The 21932-nt window shown below is 36.8% G+C and overlaps 1 protein-coding gene across 1 annotated transcript in view; it reads right to left on the reverse strand.

Annotated features, from left to right (window-relative positions):
- Positions 1 to 2088: 2088 nt before the first annotated feature.
- The window catches only part of adp (WD and tetratricopeptide repeats 1), a 50301-nt gene continuing 30457 nt past the window's right edge, over positions 2089 to 21932 (reverse strand). The window contains exons 7-15 of the mRNA XM_083123945.1: positions 20696 to 20813; positions 20055 to 20258; positions 11444 to 11664; positions 10331 to 10458; positions 9544 to 9624; positions 6773 to 6927; positions 5300 to 5504; positions 4106 to 4298; positions 2089 to 2520 (exon numbers count right to left, since the gene is read on the reverse strand). Of these exons, the coding sequence (XP_082980071.1) occupies positions 2317 to 2520; positions 4106 to 4298; positions 5300 to 5504; positions 6773 to 6927; positions 9544 to 9624; positions 10331 to 10458; positions 11444 to 11664; positions 20055 to 20258; positions 20696 to 20813 (1509 nt within the window). The 3' untranslated portion in view covers positions 2089 to 2316. The remainder of the gene's footprint in view (positions 2521 to 4105; positions 4299 to 5299; positions 5505 to 6772; positions 6928 to 9543; positions 9625 to 10330; positions 10459 to 11443; positions 11665 to 20054; positions 20259 to 20695; positions 20814 to 21932) is intronic.

Below are 21932 nucleotides of genomic sequence, written 5' to 3' on the forward strand. Positions count from 1 at the left end.
CACAAACTTTTGGAACTTTCCTCGTAGAACTTGATCAGGAAATTCTCAAGATAAATCATTTTCGTACCAGTTACAGAGGGCAATCCCTGCATCTGAAGTTGTAGGGAGGAAGAATTGCTAATATAAGCGGAGGCTCAAGGGGGAGAGCCATCGTGCCATGGCACTACCCTCAGAAGAAACGCATACCTTGCCCAAGTATTGTTAAATTAATACATTGATAGTTTACAGACAAGGAGATTCGAACCTTGCAATCGGTCAGGCTGACGTGACAACCACCCCAACCTCCTCACTGCATTGCCACCTGTTTCGTAGCCTCGCGAGACAGTGGTCCAAGCTGCCCAAGAGCTGGCCTAACCAAGTTGACACACGTGGAGAGGGTTGAAGAAGTCTCAGCGGGGAACATTTCCACCATGAGCCAGGAACAGGGTAGCAGGGGGCGGGGTCAGCCCATAAAACACCAGCCGTCCCCATTTTTGCATGGCACAGCATGGGGACTTTTGCAGGGTTGGCACAGTTGCTACCTTCAGAGATAAGTCGCTAAATACAACTGATTTGTAAGACCCATTGGGAAGTAATTCATGAGAAAGGTACTATCTACTTTTCTGTCTCCTTTTGGAGAAACAAACGTAGTATTTTTCCAAAGTTAAATGAACATTTTGATAACAGATAGATGCACCTAGAGGGCCATCCAGACTTTTTTAAAAATATAAAAGTAAAAATTCCTATGGTGATGCGAGTTTCCTTTGGCATTTCGACAATTTCTTTTTACAACAGATGTCGAGGATATTTTCGACATCCAGTTGGAATACGTGTGCATGAGGGAGGAGAAGGTGAGAGGATTTGTTTTTCCCTTCCTCTTGTAATTGTTGTGTTTTTAGGGAAGTGTCCTGTAGTGTATAAAGATAGGTTAGTGAGTGAAGATGGAACGGATTAGTGTGTTATTACTTAAACACACACTGTTTTCCACGTTACCAAACGAGGATAAACATTTTGGCCAATGGCGCAACCTCAACCTACTCATCACAGTTGCCGCTGGCCGCCACTGGCTAATATTATCCATGCCCTTCTTCAGTTGAAGACAACGGAAGCATTTAAATGCCCCACACCTTGCTCCATGGCAGTTTGAGGTGCTTTATTGTTAACATATTAAAATCAGGTATGAAAGGTCAAGAGAGAAGAAAAGCAAAGAGAAAGTGCTTTTTATTCAAGAAAAGAATAAAGGGTGGTCACCCAATCCTTACTAAGCCAAAGGTTATACAACCTCAAGGCACCTGCGACTAGCATAAATTCAAATCTCTCTATTTGTAGTGAAATATAATGGCCATTGGCAACACTCACAATGGTGCTCGCATTTGACTGCAGGAACTACATCGGGTCTCACGTGACTGCTTAGTACTCGGGTAAAGAGAAAAACCTGGCAGCCATAGAGGCCTGTGGAGGGAAGCTCGCCTTCGCAAATGTCGAACACCTGGCTTGATGGGCATGTTGCATATTATTGTAGGCGTGCCTCCTTGTGGATGGGTTTCTTCTGGGTCTCGTGCAAGCCTCTAATCTCATCTTCCACAATTGGTATGGTTTTAATGAATGTCCAGGCAGTCACCAGATGGGATATTTTCACCTCTGGAAGGTATTTATTCACCTGAATATGTTGTCAACTAGCATCAAATTCTTGTATGTAGTAATGGACACTTGTGGGTTGTAACGATTCCATTGAAAGTTAATGGAATTGTTATAATCCAGAAGTGTCCGTGACTGTGCAAAGGTAGTTTTTGATGTGAAGGTGAGGAAACAAGAGTAGCAACAGCAGTAGTGTGCCCAGAGGTGGGGTGGGGGTGTTAACCCTCTATTTGTCTCAGTATTCCCAAGAACGTCAAATGCTGGAAAAGATGGCATAATCAGGACTGAGCACTAAAATAAAAGTATACGTAACACACCCTTTCGAAAATCCTGAGCACGCCACTGAGCAACGGCCTCCAATTTGTGAATTAAAAACAAAGTTGACAATATTGGTGAGGTGGTACTTTCCCTGTAGAAATCTGTCCAAAATACGAAAAAATAATTTTAAAACAATAAGTTCTTAAATTTTAACTTCTTATGTAAAGCAATTTTATTTTAAACAATATTCTACAAGATTTACTGTTTGCAGTTCATTTCCTGGTAACAAATTATTGCATTTGCACCAGTGGTAATTGCTAATATAAATTACAAGATTTCTTTTAATTATATACAATAAACATCTGAACGCTTTCCACTTCGAAAAAAAAACACTGCAAATTACATTTGTTATGTAAATTGCACAACTGGAATTACCAGCAATTAACTAGGCCGACAGTTGATAGCTGCTCCCTGCATTGCTGCAGTGCTGCCTTCTTCCTCCCCATCCTCGTCCCCTTGTATCGACGTGATACGATATCCCATGTTCATAAGCATAACTTCGAATGGGTCTGCATTCATTCTCTTTTGATTGGCTGATGCAGCATCATCCAAGTCAATGACTTCTCGGTCGTTCTTGCTACCATCCTACAAAAGCAATAAGAAGTAATCGAGGTGTAAACTCAAGTGTCCAAACCACTCATACATGTAAGAAAATCAACTTCTTTCCCACTTATCATACAATTTTGCTTTTCTCCTTCAGTTCCTGAGAGAGGTTACGAGGAGTTGCAAAGCCTACAAGGCCAGATCTACTAAGTATTTCCATTTGAATGATATTTAAAACTTTAATAAAAAGATACATTCATTGAATCTATAATACAGGGTGATTCATAAGTCTGTGAAACATTTTACTACAGACAAACAATACAACTGACAATGGTAATTCTGATTATTTCTCTTGTAGTCTATGATTATTACATGCATAAAAACACAGTTTTTTGTTGTGAAGTAATAACCATAGACTACAAGAGTACAATGCAAGCAATGCATACATACAAGAAAAAAGGTAGTTCTGTACAACTGTCCCCAGTGTGGAGCAGTTTATTTGTCTTAAATAAAATCACTTGACAAATGTCACTTAACACATTAGTATATTAACCAATTTCTAGTCACCATAGTAACGAATAACAAACAAAATAACATCAACATTGAATAAAGTATGTACAACAAAATTTTCTTCATTCCTTTTGGATTATGCACAAAGAAAATAACAAAATATAATTGCAAAAATTGTCTTTGAATTAAAGAACTGTTGCATCTGGAACCAATATAATAACAAACTCTGAAAGTTTTTGTACACACCTCACAAATGCTCTGTGCCCACCTTTGCTGATGCAGCAGATATCTAACCGTTACTGCATTTCGTCCCACACACATGTTAGCATATCACAGTTGACCAGTGCCACAGCTGCAGTGATAAGAGTTGCAAAGTTCCTGTAGATTAGCAGGGAGTGGGGCTCTGTCTTAAATTCTGATCCAAATTGTCATTGCACAGTCACTAACTAACTAACTCCCTAGCCTTCTTAAACCCGAATGTTCATGGCTGCAGCAACACAGGCCTTCCATCTGTCCCTATCTTGAGCAAGTTCTATATACTCTTTTCCATCCTGTCACAACGGACAAAATTCTTGCACATTCCAACATGCAAAATGCCTTTTTACATACTTAGCACCATATTTCCTACTACCGTTTTCTAGTAACTATGGACTTGTGAGGTTTCCTACAAAAACTTGAAGAATTTGTAATTTCATTGGCATCAGAATTACCACTATCCATTGCATAGTTTATCTGTGGTGAATTTCTAAAATGTTTCACAAATTTATGAATCACCCTGTATAACAACACACATCACTATGACTTAAGAGTTGGGACAAATTAATTGTTACCATACTGATATTTGTTACTATATTTATCAGCAAATTGTGATAATAATCCAACATATGTATAAATAACCCTAACATAATACAAAATTTTGCAATTTTATTACTACTTTTTATGAAAATAAAGTCATTACTCATATGTGATGTTTTTCTAAAGTTAAGACCTTTCTTTGATTAGTTTTTCACATGAATTCATATGTATTCTAATTCTACAAGTTCATATACTTAATTAAATATTTCTATGACACTCCCTTGCATTACTTCAAATCTAATATAAACGATGATTTACAAACCTCAGGCCGTGGACTCCACAATCTCACAACGGGATCTATGCCACTTGTCGCCAGGAGGCAATATGAAGGATGAGGCTGAAGACAATTGACAATGGAATCATCTCCTCTTAGTACACGCATGATATTCGTTGTCTGCCTGTCCCAAATGAAAAACGACCCATCATCTGATCCCGCAACAATGTACTGACCTTCCCTACGAGAAATAAAATGTTTATGTACATCACAATCTGAATGTAATACTTCATTATTAGATTTCACACCTTATTGGTGAAATAAATGATTTTTACCAAAAATTCTGATACCATCTTGTAGGCATTTAAAAATACATTTTCCATACTCTTAATTTTTGCTTCTGAATCGTCCATTTTTTTTGCGAAATTGTTTGAACTGTGTCTATCATTGTGGAAATTTTAGTGAAAAATGCTAAATATCTACATAATACATCTCCTGTGTGTGCCTAAGCATAAAGTGATTTCCCTCTCTCTCTTTAACATTAAATATTTTACGATGTAACAAACTGACAGCACTGTTGAATCAAGAATGTGGTTTTATTTTAGCAACTAGTCTAGGCCAAAGGGCATCCCTTTGACTCCTATCATTTCAAGCTCTGTACAGTACACTGCAAAAATACCACCACACAAATTGTCCATCTGTGTTTTCTAGGGAAGGAGAGAGTTACTCTGCTGGTATTTGGAAGTAGATGTGTAAATATACAGTTCCTTTTTTTCAATAATTAAGGAACCATTTATGTTCCTGATGGAACATTTACAATCTTTTAACAGATTCACAGAGTACAAGCATGGGTAAATTTTATGTCAGTTGTTTATTAGTATCAGCAAAACTTTCACATTAGTCCAGCCTTAGTATTTTCATTCAATTTTAATTTAAATTCTACGTTTTAAGGAATGAAATTACACTATTGTTGGTGTAGAAGTTACGCACTATTTTCTTGGACATTTTGATTTCTTAGGCCTTGCTTTGAATTTGATAATGCACAATTTTCTGATTCACTCTAAGTTAATAGAAGGTCAAAATATTGGTTATCTTGCACATACAAGCCATATTATATATAGTTAGGTAAAACATGTTACAAAATTGTCCTGCTTTAGTAATTAAATGCAATTATTAAAAAAAACAAGGAGCATCAAATCTTAATTTTTGACCTGTAAAAGAAACCTGTAATTCAGCCCTTACCTTCCAAAGAAGTTAGCTTCCTTAATGTCTGTGGTTGTGTTACAGTGGCCACAAAACCGGGACTCGTAATCATACGCTAAACTTCTCCAGTGTCGTTCTTGCTCGGAAATAGGCAAACGATGCACTTGGCTTGAGGAAGTTGTCGAAGTGCTCTGCTTCCCTGAACTGCTGTTAGGGCTGCTGTCTTGATCTTCAGTCTCTCCATCTGTGTGCAGGGAACAAACACCATGTACTACATTATACGAGGTTTGAAAATCAATGAACATATACACCATATTGTATCTAAAGCTAGGAGACAGTGTGCATTTATTACTAAGAAACTAAGAAGATTGAATAATTTCAATATTCTACTGCTGATATTTTCGATTTGAGCCACAGTGGTCTAGACGGTAGGGCACCTTACTTCCACGTGGGAGACCCGGGTTCGATTCCCAGGGTGCATAAAGTGGCTCTGGGGGCATCCCTGGGGAGTAAAGGTGGCCAGAGCAAGATGCTGATCACATCACCACCCAAATGGGTGAGATTGAGAATGTGTGGTGCCCTATCCCCACATGCCCTAAATGTGCCTTCATGGCACGGGGAACTTGACCTCTTTTTTACCTTTACCTGATATTCTCGATATATATTAGATGAGAAAAGGGAAGGTTTACCAATCTTCCAAACACTTTTCTAACCATTCCTTTGTATCATATGTACATGTACAATGGACCTTGCGTGGAATTTAACACAATTGATCATTATCTTTCACTCTTACATTATTGACAATTTATTGTTATGCTCAGGTGTGTCACAGGAGGGTATTGCTCCCTTTGACCCTTCTCTATCCACCCATCACAGATATTCATATCTACTTTTGAATCTTTGTGTATTGTACTTCTTGCTGCTAATGGGTTTAATTTGTGCAAAATTTGTAACCAATATGTAGAAAACATTGCATCTGAGTTTTTCAGGACCCAACTGGGGTGGGGGTGGGCAACTGTCTCTTTTCAATGATACCTTGCCTCCTGAAAATAACAGTTTTTCAAAAAGATGGACATGTTGATTTGAGGGATTTTCTTTTTTACTACAAACTCTAATGTCATGTCGTGCCCCCAACTCTAAACTCTAATATCATATAAAACTCCATGGAAAACAATTTTTGCATTGAGACATTTCCCACATTTCTAGATCAATTAAATAAGTTTAAACCATAATTTTAATAAATGCCGTTTGCTCACTTTGGGGCAAAATTTGACAACTTCAAGGCTATACTACTTCAAAATCTGGCATACACAACCTAAGATTTGGAGGTTTTCTTTATATCCATGACAGCATTCAGTATACTGAATTTCATTATAATATGAAATGGTGTAGAGTGAGGCCTTGCCTTGTAAATTTAAGAATTAATGAGAAGTAGGAAGAATGATAACACAAGACAATGAGGCATACAATCCATATTATGGTACTAAGTTGGTGAAAATAACTACCACAAACCTGAATCAGATTTTGAAGCACTGGCTGTCTGAATGTCCTTATCCAAAGCTTTGCATGCGTGAGACTGGGCCTGCTCTGGGAATTTTGCCTTAAACACCTGTAAACAGTCAGATGCTTCTTGAGTCCATTGTAGCTCATACAAGCACCTTGCCAACCTGTCAAAAGCAAGCGAGCTTCAGCTCTCCTCAAAACATCTACAAAAAACTTGTATATTTTCTATGCTATACACATTACAAATATGAACCATATATGGAATGAAAGAGTAACTCACCAAGTTTTGATTTTATGCATGTGCAAAATTTGTTTCCTAACTCTACCGCTTGGCGGAGCCATTCATAAAGATGGTGACTCTCGAGTGTAATTCTTTTTGTGTGTTGGAACGTGCAAGGTCTAATTCAGTTGTTACAGTTCAACGGGCGTATCGGCGAAGATTTGGAATTCCCCCCCCCCGGTCTGACAACATCATTTGTAGATGGTATAACCAGTTTAAGACGACAGGATGCCTATGTAAAGGGAAAAGTTCCGGATGGCTGTGTGTATCAGACGAGAAGGTGGAAAGCGTCAGAACGCCTTTCACTTGCAGTCCTAGAAAATCTGTGCGGCGAGCTAGTCAAGAACTAGCAATGCCAACAATGACAGTGTGGAAAGTGTTAAGGAAAATACTCCAAATGAGACCGTACCGTCTGAAGCTGTTACAGGCCCTAAAGCCTGCAGATCATTTGGCTCGTAGGGACTTCTGCACATAAATTCTTAATCAAGAAGATGATGATTTTCTTAGTCGTGTGATTTTCAGCGATGAATCCACATTTCATCTAAGTGGAAAAGTGAACACACATAATGTTCGTAGCTGGGGGTCGCAGAATCCACGGGAAACTCTGCAGCACGTACAGGATTCACTCAAAGTTAATGTCTTCTGTGCAGTACCTAAACAACAAGTTTATGGGCCGTTCTTTTTTATGGAAGAAACTGTTACTGGAATTTCATATCTAGACATGCTACAAAATTGGCTCTTTCCGCAATTGGAGGATAAACAACACATCATTTGGCAACAAGAGGGCACTCCCCCTCACTGTCATAATGTAGTGCGGGAATGGTTAAATGAAGTTCTCCCCCATCGTTGGATCGGTCGTCATGGTGCAGATGACTTGCATCTTCTCCAGTGGTCTCCAAGGTCCCCTGACCTCACCCCCTGTGAATTTTTTTTCTGTGGGGCTATGTAAAAGATGGTGTTTACGTACCACCACTATCTGCCAGCCTACCTGAGTTGAGGTGCAGGATTGTTACAGTGGTAGGGTCAATTACACCAGACTAGCTAAGTTTAGTGTGGCAAGAAATGGACTATCGGCTGGATGTGTGCCGTATCACGAATGGTGCCCACATTGAACACTTGTAATGTAAGTTATGAAAACTTGGTGAGTTACTATTTCATTTCATATATGGTTCATATTTGTAATGTGTATAGCATAGAAAATATACAAGTTTAAAACTCCAATATTCATTTGTGTACACCCTTTATAACACCAGGATAAGTTTAGCAAATGAGTTAAGAATGGGCAAGCATCTTTGTACACAAAAAGTTACTTATCGCAGTAGCATTACAAAGCATGACATTAAGATTAACTACATTTTTTGAGTCGATTCCCACTCATACATTTTACCAATTGAAAAGCTTTCCTCAAACATGAGATGTTATTTACCATAACAACATAAAAATGTCATTTTATGTACCACATTTGAACCAGAAATACAATCCATTTTTAAACCAGCAATGCAATGCAATACAGCAACAAGGATGGTAAGTTGCATAGGGTTCGCGGTGAACCAAGTGCAAATATAAATACATAAATGGAAGAAAACAAAAGAGTAACGTTCTGTTTTCCATCTTAAAGCTCTGGTAGATAGCACAACCTACATTTAATCCAAACTGAATTAATATGGTACATACATTACAGCCATTGTAATGTTATCTGACTACCATGCAAGAGACCCGGGTTTGATAACCAGCGGGGGAAAACAGGGAATTTTTCCACCTGTTCAAGCAGCTCACGTGCCCACCTGTCGCATAAAGTGGGTACCTGGAGGAAACTATTGGGGGTAAAGGCAGTCAGGGGCATGGTGCTGATCATACCATCCCCACCTTCGACCATGATCAAGAAACTAACTCCACATCCCCTATACGCCTTCATGGCATGGTGCAAAGCACAGGGAGCACTTTACGTTACTTTTACATTACAGCATTTATACGAGGAAGTGAAGAAATAGGTCACAAACGGCTAGACAGAAAAAAATTCAAAGCAGATACGAACTTGTAAACCATATATTATTAAATTGATCGAAAGATTGATTTACTTTATTTTACTTCCCTGTTCTGCTACTTTTGGCTAATCGGAAAGATGAGGATGAATAGTGATAAGATGAGATGGGTGAAGGGACAATCACAAACGCAAAAGGACAACACATCACGAGCCCCAAGGAGGATTATACTAGCCGAGAGTTCAGACACCAGAGCCTCGCTGGTCTGCAAAATGCAATCCAGGGTGTCACCTGGAAGTGAGGTTCACATTTGGATGTCTTCACAAAGGGTCACTCCTTACACCTCTTTTTATTACAATTACAAGCCCACTTCTTATTGTGCTTCCATCCACTGACACATTCCAAAACTTCTCACTACCATCACCAGTTACACCATAAGTCTTTGTGACCTATTTTACTGAATTTAACTCATGGCTTCAATGCACATATATTCCTGCTTTAAAGTCTAAGAAGGTTACCTAAAGTGAGCTTTGAGGTGATTAGGATCCAGCTGAAGGGCTGTATGACAATCTCTCATTGCAGCATACACATCTCCATCCCTGCGATAAGAAAAACACAACTTCATTAGAGATGCTCATAAAACATTTGTAAGTACACACAGTTGTAACAATAAGTAATGTTTCTTTGGTGGTTTTAATTGCTTCATGCTCATGTGAGAAACAATGTTATAACTAGGCTGAGGATGAATACGTGGGTAAAAAGGAACTAAATTGACAGACATTAACAAGATTTTTACAATTTCTCAATTTTAGCCACAAGGCAATCATCTTTGAAATAGGCAACAATAGGCAACCTACAGATTCCTTTACGAAATGATCCAAAATTGATCCTGAACTTCAGAACCTACATTTTCTGGCTAAGGAATAAAAATGACATATTTTGGTACACAGTTGGATCTCTTAACTAAATGCAGCCAGCTACTTTCACGAACAACCTATGAGGGGTTAGAGCTTTGCTCTTTCCTTCAGTGGATACAAAGGTGGGAACTAGTCAAAAGGGTCAAAAATTACTGATTTAACTGACCAAATACTAACCAATTTAATTACGACTTAGTGATAAATTTGTATTTTAAAAGAAGAGCTGAGATTTCATTTAAAATATGTATATCTGGCCTCCAGATTCCCACAGCCAATGAGCCAACGAGAACAAAATATAAACAACTGTAATCACCTACTACAATGTTCATAGTAGTTAGATAATCTAAATAACACTGTATGGTTAGAAGACATCAATAGCAATACTCACCAACTGCGTTTCATAAATGCAGCTGCTCTGTTGCCATAGAGAATGGCAGAAGATGGACAAATACTTATTGCTTTATTGTACAGACTGATTGCTAGAGTATACTGCTGTTTCTCGAATGCATTATTTGCCTGGCAGAAAAATAGAGAATGCATATTTAGATAAATTACCACATATCTATGAATAAAATTCATCATAATCAAAGTTTTTATGCTAATTAATAGTTAAGGAAAGATGCATTCGGATCTTATGGATAGTAGCATGTCTGTAGACATGCATATTGAGCATATTTGAAGTGGTCCAAGTAAAATGGGCCTTATTATTATGTACGAGCAGTTTTCTTACACTATGCAAGTTAAAAAGCTCTGTTGTCCACCCAGGCTCATATCAGACAGATACCTGGTGGTAAATGTGGCTGGAGAGTGGAGATGATAGGTCAAGAATGTGTGAAGGTTTACCTTAATACAGTGGTTCCCAACGTGTGTGCTGTAGCAGCACTCTGGGGTGTCATGGCTGGCTTGCAGGGGCACAGTGAAATATTCCAATATTTTCACTGAAATGTTACTTACTAGTTATGATATGATTGTTCCAAATATGTGCTTATTTAGTACTTTTTACACATAAAATGTTTCTGAATTTGCATTATGTGTTTAGTTTTTAACGTAAGGCAAGCAACCTAACCACACTAATTGAGCCTTATGAAGGGTGCTGTGAAATGAAAAAAGTTTCGAAACCCCTGCATTTTGTGTTGATACGAGACATTTGTAAACCCAGGAGATTATCTATATTCACACTGTATGCCAATAATTTTCACTTAAGCTATGGTTACTTTTGGCACATACTTCTATTGTTCTCTACCTTTCAAAACTTCACATGGCTTCATCTAGAACCTGGACAGTTGTCATCCAAACATGGCAAACATCAAATCATGCCTTATCTCTTGTTCTTAACTTTACCCAACTTCATCTTTTTAACCTTTTAACATGTTGTCCAGCTCCTGACATGGTGATAGTTGCATGTCACGATTTAGAGGACAAAAAAAGGCTAAGACAAAAGCAGTTTGGTACATGGTAAACATTTAAGATACGCCTTAGAGAATAATGTTGAAATGCATACCCTCAGCTTTAAGGCTTCCGCTCGGATAGGAAGAGGTGTTTTCTTGGCATTTGCATGTTCACTGGTGGATGAACTACAGGAAGAACTAAATCCAGGCACTGAGAGAGACGTAAAAGGCATCACCCCATTGGAACCACGCGTAACGCCATTCGAACTGGTTGAAAACCCGTTGCTTCCATTTCTGTACCCGTTGCTATAGCCGTTGGAAGCACTGCACAACTCTGAAAAGATTAATGCCCACCTGTGTCATCAAAATAAATCTGGGGATGGAGCACATATATATATAAAAAATATATTACATCAATAATGACAACAACAACAATAGTATTTGTAATGTGTTGCTTGTTGGTAATTTTAACTAGTTACTTTTGAAATTTGTAACTAACTCCTTACTTACACAAAACGTGAAACTTACATGAAATTAGGAGTTCCTTTCACACTTTATGATTTCTTCTGTCAAATTTTTGCAATATCTTTAACCAAATGTTTGCTTCAAAGAATGGCCAGTTCATCATTAAAATTGGGAGAAAAGTGTTATGCTTTTATTACCAGGTGTTATGTTAGTGTGTAAACATGACACAGCTTCTTAAAGTGATTAAAACTTTGTAAGTTATGCTGGACCATTGCTACATAAAACCTTTAAGCTTGTTTATTGGACATAAAAAGTTACTTATTGTTACTATTATTACTTGAAGTGGTAACAATATGGTGTAAAAACAGAAATAAAATAACAACATGAATTCATATATATATGACTTTTTTACAATAAATTTCAGTCTTTGTTATGCAATTCAACCCAACGAAGTTTCTAATGTAAATTTTAGGCTAAACAAAAAATATACTTTCAAGATACAGTACTTTGCTTTTACTATAATTAAATGAAAAATATCTTACACTGCAAGGAGTCCTGTGAAAATGGAGTAACACACAACTGAATAAATGAATATTATTCAAAACTGATAAGCAGATTGCATTGACCATCATCAGGCATGCAATATTAACGTAAATATTCATAAGCTTAAGATCTAGTGGAACCTCGTTTTTACATTTTTCAGAGGACCAAGCTGAAAGAACTTAAAATGCAGGAAAATGTAAAATCCACAAAAAATTTATAGTATTTTGCTCTATTGGGACCATGAACACTGAATGTATAATGCAGGAAAATGTAAAAACAGAGAACATAAAATTGGGGTTCCACTGTATATATATATGTATGTATGTATGTATATATGTACGTATTTACGCATGTATAACGTGCATGTGTATAACATGCACCCTGGGTTTCATAAGGAAAAGAACCAAAAAATTATACCTCTTGCATAACAAGCAACACAAATCAGGTTGTAAAGCTGGTTGTTGATCAAACTATGTTGATGAAGAGCAAATGGTAGCATGCCTATGCGATGCTATTTTCCATTATTTCACATGCAACTGTGATAGGAGGTGCTGCTTTGCTTGGGGATGCAAAAACGTTTCAATAGGTGAAAGTCATTGGAAAGAGCCATTTCACTTACATACAAGTTTCCTTCTTAATTATTATTGCTAAAGAAACCCAATCTGGCTGGTTAACCTAACCTACATGCACAAAAGATGGAAGGTAAAATCACCTGATAGTAAAAGTTTTACATCGCAAAAGCAATTTTTAACTAAGTTGTTTACGATGTTTTCCTGAAAACGAAACCAAACCCGTGGGCATAATTTGTATTTGAGCCTATTGATATGTACATATTATATAGTGAAAACATGCATAGCTTCACGTTAGCTGTTTGAATTATTCTGCATATACCAAGCATCACAATTTTTTGGGGTAAACATTTTAGAAAAAACTGCATGTTATACGAGGGTGATGCAAAAGAAAACCTTAATTATTTATTATGAGGCAAATGAGGAAATACAGAAAAATTATACATACATCATCTTTCAAAGTAGTCCCCATGACGTGCAATGCACGTATTCCAGAACTTAGGAAGAATTATTTTGGTTCTGACTGTAGTCACTCGTGCACCGTGGTTTTCACCTCTTCATCGCTTCGGAAATGCTTGCCTCCCATCGCCTCTTTGAGCCGGCCGAACACATGAAAGTCACTGGGGGCGAGGTCTGGTGAATAAGGTGTGTGTGTGTGTGCGAGACATTCAAATTTCATATCCTGGATTATCGCAACTGTTAAACGTGCAGTATGTGATTGGGCATTGTCATGCAGTAACAATACACGTGAAGTCAGAAGTCCTAGTCGCGAAGGTGATTTTGGAACAGATCTGCATAAGAAGTACTTTTACTCCCATTTCCACGTCATGTTTAAAAATTGCGCCCCTTGCATCCCAGAAGAGAGTGAGCATGACTTTTCCTGCTGATGGTTGGGTACGGAATTTTTTGGCTTTTTGGCAACGAGCTATGGCACCCACGGCTGTTTCAGTCTTATGGGAGATTGCTTGACCGTAGTTAGTATTCTGTGTTTCTACTGTTCCTCGCGAACCGGCTGAAGTCAAATTCCTGTCCATATTCACGAACCTTTTCTTGTACTAAATTTTATTGCGAGAATGTGAGTAGAATACGTGTAATATTTACAAATAGAACCAGCAATGTACGTATTCTACAACTCTTTCATTTACACACTATTTAGTTTCTCATTTGGATAAGTAGCTTCATCCGGCCGACCAGTCTGCTTAAATTTTGAAATTGTGTCGTCTGATTCTTGTCATTAGAATATTATTTTGGGGATGCGGTAAGTGTTGCCTAATGTAGTTAATGAAATCGTAATTTAACATTGTATGAAATCACTGCGTAATACGTATCAAAGCTTTTTTCAAAAGTGATAAAGAAGTATCGCCAAACATGAACCAAATTCCGTTCATTTCATACATCAGTACAGGCTTGCATTCCGTATCAAAATCGAACTTTCTGATTGTAATCGTGTATCATTTGTTGTGTAAAATAAAAACTCAGGAATTTTAATGAAATGGTAATAATATTATATACTGTTCTGTAAGGGCCAAGTTCCATGTGTATAACTTAATCTGTGATGTTATGCTTCTGCAATAAGTTATTTTTTAAATTCCTCTTGTATTTGCTTGCTTGCTTGAGTGGTTTAGGTGGACCAGGTTCGGTTCTCTTACTTTTATAATTATACACACGCGCGGAAATAATCAGATAATTAAACATAATGATCCTAACCTACTTATGTTATGATTCCGGTAATTATTTTGCTAGTGAAAATAACCGTACATGCTAGTCTCACCACCTGGTGAAAATGCAACTTTGTATTGAAAGCAGCATATTTTCAGTTACTATTTTCACCAAGTGGTCAACCTCGTTTTTGTGCTATTTTCACCTAAATTCATGATTCCTCACAATGTGGGAATTATTTTATAAAACATTCCGTTCTCTTGTAAGATTTTGTTTTGCATTGCTTGTTAGGTTCTATGTCTCAAAAAATAATCATCTATACCATGTGATATCACTGCTCTCTCTAAAAATTGGTAATAATAATAATCAATAATCAGCAATTTTAATTTGTGTTAAGCTCTATGGTTAGTTGAGTGATTTAACTTGCAAAAATTGACAATGTGTGAAATATAATAGCATCTGTACTTAATAATAAAGGTACCAGTTTCATAGATCGGAGACACATTAAAATCAGATATTTTGTGTTTTGCATGGTTCGTACCTACCAACTGTGTATTGCGGAACATAGTTCAAGGTGCCATTATGCTTTTTACACAAAAACAAACACTTTTTCTACGCATTTATCTAAGTGCTATCGAATGCACGTAACGGTGCGATATCGCTTCTTTTGTTTTCCAATATCAGTGTTTTCCAACCTTCTTCACCGAAAAATACCTACTATCGTGTTCGTCACGTGTGCAAATTGTACATTGCTGACGGATAGCCCCACGATCCATTCCGATAAGGTTAGGTTTTGTTAGGTTAGGCAAGCATAGTTAAAAAAAGGGGGGTTGGAAACACTGACATGATTTTCCGGTCAAATAGATACCAAGATGAAAGAAAATACCTTGACTAACGTTGGAAACCTTAGAGAAACTCATTTCCGCAAGTAGTTTCTTCTGTAAAAATGAAGAAATGTGCCTCCGATGTATGAAACTGTTACCATGATAAAAAAAAAACTGCTGAAAATAACTTGTTCTGCTAGTCCCAACACCTCATGAATGTAGTTGCACATTTTTTATTTTTTTATTTTAAGAATAATTACTGAAAATCTGGTTCCCATTGTGTGAAGTTTTTTTTAGAAGCTATACAAGACAATGAAAAGGTGCTTTCAGTACTGCAAACAACTGTGGGAATAACTTTTCAGTTCGGAGAAACCTTTCTGTGGAAAAAATACCACTTCAGAGTGTGATCATTTTCACAATTAACTATTTTAAGATGAACTTTTTTGTGTTCAGTTTCATGCATGTATCATGATACACACAGTACAGTAGTTACTGATATAACAGATTAATCAAGTCCAGTGAGATGTATGAAAGTAAGTAGTCTCTGCTGCACACTGTTTACGCTGTACTTCATTAAATACTAGTTGCTCATGTTATAAAACTATGCGTAATAACTACAGAAAGGAGGTATGGAGTAGCAAGGTCCAATATGAATTTTTCATTTTTGTAATGGTGCTCCTATGGTATGTCCTTAGGATATTTCAGCCAAAGTTGATAATGAAGTCATGCATTTCTTAAAGTGAGTACATTAAGTACATTATTTTTGTTTGCCATAGCTTCGGTCAACTTTATATTTTCAAACTGTACTCTCATTTATGTGGTGAGCATTCTAGCATGTTGGCTACTGAAATGTTAGTGTCACCAGGGAAACTATGTTACCCATTGGGCAGTTCCCAGTACATATTTTTTTAAAAGTATTTGAACATGAAAACGCAAGAAAATTAATCCCACTGTACAGCACTGTAGAGAATTTATTTTAATTTCTAGGAATTATCCACCTGTGTGCATGTTTTATGCACACATCAAGATAGAAGAGATACAAATGCAAAGTCCAGTATGGGACTTGGACGTGGGAAGTGTAATAAATATGGCACTTCTCTGTTTAAGTCTCGTATCAGCTGTCAGAAAGTTCATCGTGGAGGGAAATAAATCAATATTTCTTCATTCATGTTCAGCTATTTAGTAAATGATGAGTATTTGGTTTTTAAATAAGCTGTTTTATGTAAGAGATATTGTAGATATTATTTTATATATATGTAGATATTATTTTTGTTAATATTTTCTGTGTATTTTTAAAGTAGAAATATTAATTTTCAATATTACGGGTTTTCATTCTTTCAATTGCTTTAAATGCTGGAAGAAGTCTTCAAGGAACAACTATTAATTTTCGAAAATATGTTTTCATACTTTTCTTTCAGTGTAAAAAGCATATATGTATAGTAGGTGCTGCTACACTTGCTACAATAAGGTGTGAAATTTCACTTCAACTTAATGGTCCGTGTCATGACAGTAAATTTGTGTTAAAGGCTGAACTTTTTCGTAGCATTCAACCTAAACTAAAGTGCAAGCTATCTTGACAGTGACGTCAGCTGGGACCGCACTACAGGTTGATGCGAAACCATTGTATCACTCCGCGCAAAGCATGAAAGATTCTCTTCGTCACAGTTGTGTCTCAGAGTCCGCAGAGAAAACACACAGGAGGAACGGAACGTTTTTGTGTACAGCTGATCGAGGGTTGGGTCGGGTGGGAGGTGGGGGCTAGTAAACTGCTCGACTTCTGACACCCTTTCAATGTTGCCAAACTTACATGGACGAAAGGTCATTGAGTTCGAGTGCGTCTGTTGTGTATGTTGTTTGTACCGAAATGAAGGGCAAAACCGTACATAGTGAGAGCCGAGAGGTGATTTCCAATGTTGTTAATTTATTTGACAACGAAGCAAGAGAAGGATGTTACACGTTTCCGGTCAATCAAGCTACAAAGCGTGCGGCAGCTGCAGTGCAAATGTCGGACACTTTCATTAAGAAAATTAGAAAGGAAGGAAATTCCGGGGGGAAATTTACGACAACAGGTAAATCACAGGTCTGCCGAAAAGAGTAGAATTGTTGTAGACGACTTTGACAAGTGTTTGATTAGAAGAACTATTGGTAATTTTTATACGGTGGAACATGAAGTGCTTTCGAAATTAAAAAAATAAATTAATTTTCGGGGTAGTCGTGAAACTCTTCGCAACATTATTTGCAATGACTTAGGATTATATAGTATTATATATTATATAGTATATATATAATATAATATAGTGTATAATATTATATTTTATATATATATATATATATATATATATAGTATTATATATTAGTTATATCAGCTAATCAAACCCAACAAAAAGCCCCCGCAATATCGGGTCGACACTCTTGCAGCAGAAAACTGCCACACCTTACTTCGTCTTCCACCTTATCTAAACCCTATTGAGTATGTTTGGGGTATCATAAAGGGTCGTATTGCATCACAAAATGTGGATCGTAATTTAGGCAGAGTACTGGAAGTTGCAAGAGAAGAATTTCAGAACTTTCCCAAATAAGACTGGAATCACAACCATGACAATAGATTTTATTGTCATTAATTATTTAAATCGGGAATCGTCACGAACGCTATCCATACTTCTTTCACCGCGCCACCTTGAACGTCAGGTCCACCAGAATTTCATCTGTCAGAGAACAGCTGTGAGGCATCGTGGCAACAGCGTGCCATTTGAGAGCAAAGAAAAAGAAAAATTTCCCCCATATTCTCGTCTGCTGCCGTTCACCGCGACAGAAACAGGTGGGGGTGGATTTTAGTTCGCATATTTTCCGGGTGTTTTCTCTTCTTTGCTGAGCAGTATATATAATTTTAACTTTGACTTGTAACAAAATAATCGTGCCGAATACTTTACATTTCAACAAGTTTTTAAGTATCTAATATTTTTAACACATTTATATGCTCTGTATACGCTGTAACGTGTTTTAATTGAGGAACTATATTTTTGTGCTCAAGCCTCGCGAACTTTCCGTTCAAAGGCACGTTGCCATCTCGTATTCATTATCCGATTCCGTTCATTTTCTTGTATTTATACATCGTGCTCGTTTTAATTGCTCTTTATTTTACATGATTCCATTCTAAAAGAAACCTCGCATTGCGACATGTTGGACTTCCTTCCCTTGCATTTCAAACTATTGAAATTCTTTCCCTTGTTTGTCTTTTTTCTTAGTGCAGACAGTGAAAGTATCAACGATGGAAGTTTGCAATGCTGTTACTACGTCACTGTCAAGATAGGTTGCACCAGAGTATAGTACTTTTTATTTATTTGATTTTTGAGAAAACTTCCGAGCATTCTCGTGGTAATTATTATATTTTTTTCTGTGCAGACTAACCTATTTCTAATCAGTGCCATAAAGTATGTGAACTTATCCCTGACAGTATTGAAATTTTTATTATCGAATAAAGTGTAGTTGCTGTACGCAGTCATTTTTTTTCATTTTAATATGTGGCAAACAAAATCTTTTTTATTGATCGGTGTAAAATCTTGCAATACAATCCTGTATAGCCGAAGGATCAACCAGGGAAAAAATATATTTGCAAATATGGATTAGCATGACATAAATCGTTCTGAATTCTTGTATACTTATTTCATTCCATTTCTCCACCCAAGAAAAAAGTCACCTATTTTAAGACTGTCATTTTCGTATGATGAAGAATGTTTTTAAAAATGCCTTTAGAGGAAATTATATATTTCCGCTTAAAGTAAGAGTGCAATTTCAGGAAGTTTTGGTAATACAAAATTTTCCATATAATTTTCGTATACTTTTATTTTTGTGATAGAAATCAATTTTAATGCCAATAGTTTGGAATTAAACGAAAGCATTGCATATAATTAATTTCTGCCACTTCTAACTACGTTTAGTCGTATAATTTATTATGCGCGCAAATCGCCTGAACGCACTTAGAAACCATTCGGAAAGCGAATGGTACGGCACACGATAGTGTTTTGTCGTTTCGAGCAATCTGCGAGTTCTTGCGCATAGCGTTCGTCTTCTGTTCTCTCCCCGACGGTGCTGCCGGCGGTGGTCGCGAGGAAACGACCTTCCAGTGCCGCCATACTGTCAACCATTTTTAACCCGCAGCTGTAACATCTTGTAGTAGTATGTCTATGATGGCACCTTTCCTTGCTCGATCTTTTTGTTTCAGGTTGGTGATAGTGCACCCAGGTTTCATCTCCTGTAACAATTCTTTCCACAAATCCATCACCTTTGACCTGGAAACAATGCAAAAGCTACTATTTCCTTCACAGTAATATGCCTGATTTCCTTCACAAGCTCTTCCAGTTCAGCGATGTTTTCGTTCGTCATTATGTGTTGTTCGCAGCCCGGTTACGGGGTGTCCTCCACAGAAGTTACAACACTTTTGAACTTTCTACACTACAATGGGGCACCCATCTTTGCACTAACGCTGCTTCCTTCTTTAGTGTTGCAGCATCATGTTGCCCTCTGTTGGTCATTCTTTCAACCACAAGGATAACTCCTGCCAACTTACAGATCAATCGTACAACTTTTTGGAATTTTATTGCACTTTTAAGGTTTTCATTTGAATCACCCGTACATGCATAAATATGGTATTGGTAAAAACTTACCTCTACATGATTTCAGACTTTCAATATTTACAGCTTGTATATCAAAAGTTTTTGGTTTTCGTTTGTTATTAATATCAAACAAATAGATTTGTTCTCCTCCAAGATTTACCAGTAGTTCATTACCGCTCGCACTGAATGTTAAATACGTTGAGGCTAAATTACGATACCTCTTCTTGTAATCCTGAAGCTTCACTGGCAAATGACCTGTGAAAATATATATTATTTTAAATACATAAGGCACTTAAAAGGAATAAAAATTATTCAATATGTACAACTTCATTTCAAAGTAATATATAAATGACTTCCACGTTCCCTTCAATGAGTATTTTTGTATTATTGTTGTTACATATTTCTAAAATTAAAAATGTAAGCTGGTATTTTATATACCGGTATAGTTGTAAAATTAGGGAAAAGGATGCTTTAATTGATAATTAAAATGTAACAAAACAACACATTAACATGTTTTTTTTACTAATTTCGTCCTTTTGTTAATATTTCTTACAAATTTTTATACATGTTTAATTTTTGCCCTGTCCATGAAACAATGAAAATGTGAGAAGAAAACAAGATACATGTCAAGGTAGGTGAACATCTACGTATTTGCATTGTATTAAAATTTCAATACGCACATAATATCGTACCTGCTACAAAATATTGAACACAACCTGGAGGCAAATTGTCTTCGGGCTCTCCCTCTCCTGCTCTGCTGGTAACATAGTTCTGTCTCTCCCAGTTCGTACGAGGTGCATCTGGTGGGTACTGTAAAATAAAATTCACCTTATCTTTGTATGCACAATATATATTTTTCTAGCAAATAATAGAATAAGGAGAATAGTCTGTTCATTTTTTTAAAAAAAGTAGGAATGAAACACATTAAATAACACTATTGATATAGGCACTTTCTGTACCATTTTATAACTACAAATATCAATAATTTTACTCATCCAATATTTCTATAAACAGCTCATAATTAAGTGCAAAACTGTCCAAATTTTACAATCTTTATAAGCAAAGTAAATGGCTATTTAAGAAATAAATTCTACTTTTACATCCATAAAACAATAACAAAACAGCACTTCATTACATATTATTTATAGAAATAGCAGATTAATAAACTTAAAGATGAAGTTTCCCATATGAAAAGCAAAGAGCTGAATAAGTGGGAGAACTACATAGCCTGAGGTGAAACTTAGAGTTGGAATTTTACTTGGGTGCTTAATGGAAGAATGGCTTTTTAAAGTACTCTAGGAACAAAGGACATAAACAGGGAAAAAAATAGTTGGACAATATGACAGACTTAAAATAAGAAAGGCAAAAAACAGGCAAAAACAATGTTCTGATTCACATATCCACTGGCATACCAAGACACAGACTCACCAGGCCCAGACGCACTTTATTTTCGTCACTGCTCTACAACTAAATGTTTATGGAAACAAAATTAGACCTTCTTTACAAATTTTGGGGTGCCAAATTTCAAAATGATATTTTCATTTGTTGATTGACTCAAAGAAATATAATTTACAGCCTCCATTGTATCATATGCACTACATATACAGTGCTTTTCATGGTCAAGTTGCCCATGGAGCGGTGGCTAGCACTCTGGGCAGTGAGAGTGCATCTGCCAGCATTTAGACCCACAGCTTTACGCTGACATTGCCACTGGATACATCAGCGCTTCAGTAACCAGGTAGCTAATGTCCAGTTTGCATGTGTTTGTGAAGTCTTTTACATTGTTTTGTTTTTGATTAATTGTAATCAATGACTTACCAAAGTACCTGTGTGACTCATTCAGACTCCTATACGCGGATGACTTAAAATTCGGTAAGACTATTTGTAATATTGATGACTGCAAATCCTTACAAAATGAAATCAATACAG

Source organism: Lepisma saccharinum, chromosome 6 (genome assembly GCF_977018435.1).
Source record: "Lepisma saccharinum chromosome 6, izLepSacc3.1, whole genome shotgun sequence".
NCBI lineage: Eukaryota > Metazoa > Arthropoda > Insecta > Zygentoma > Lepismatidae > Lepisma > Lepisma saccharinum.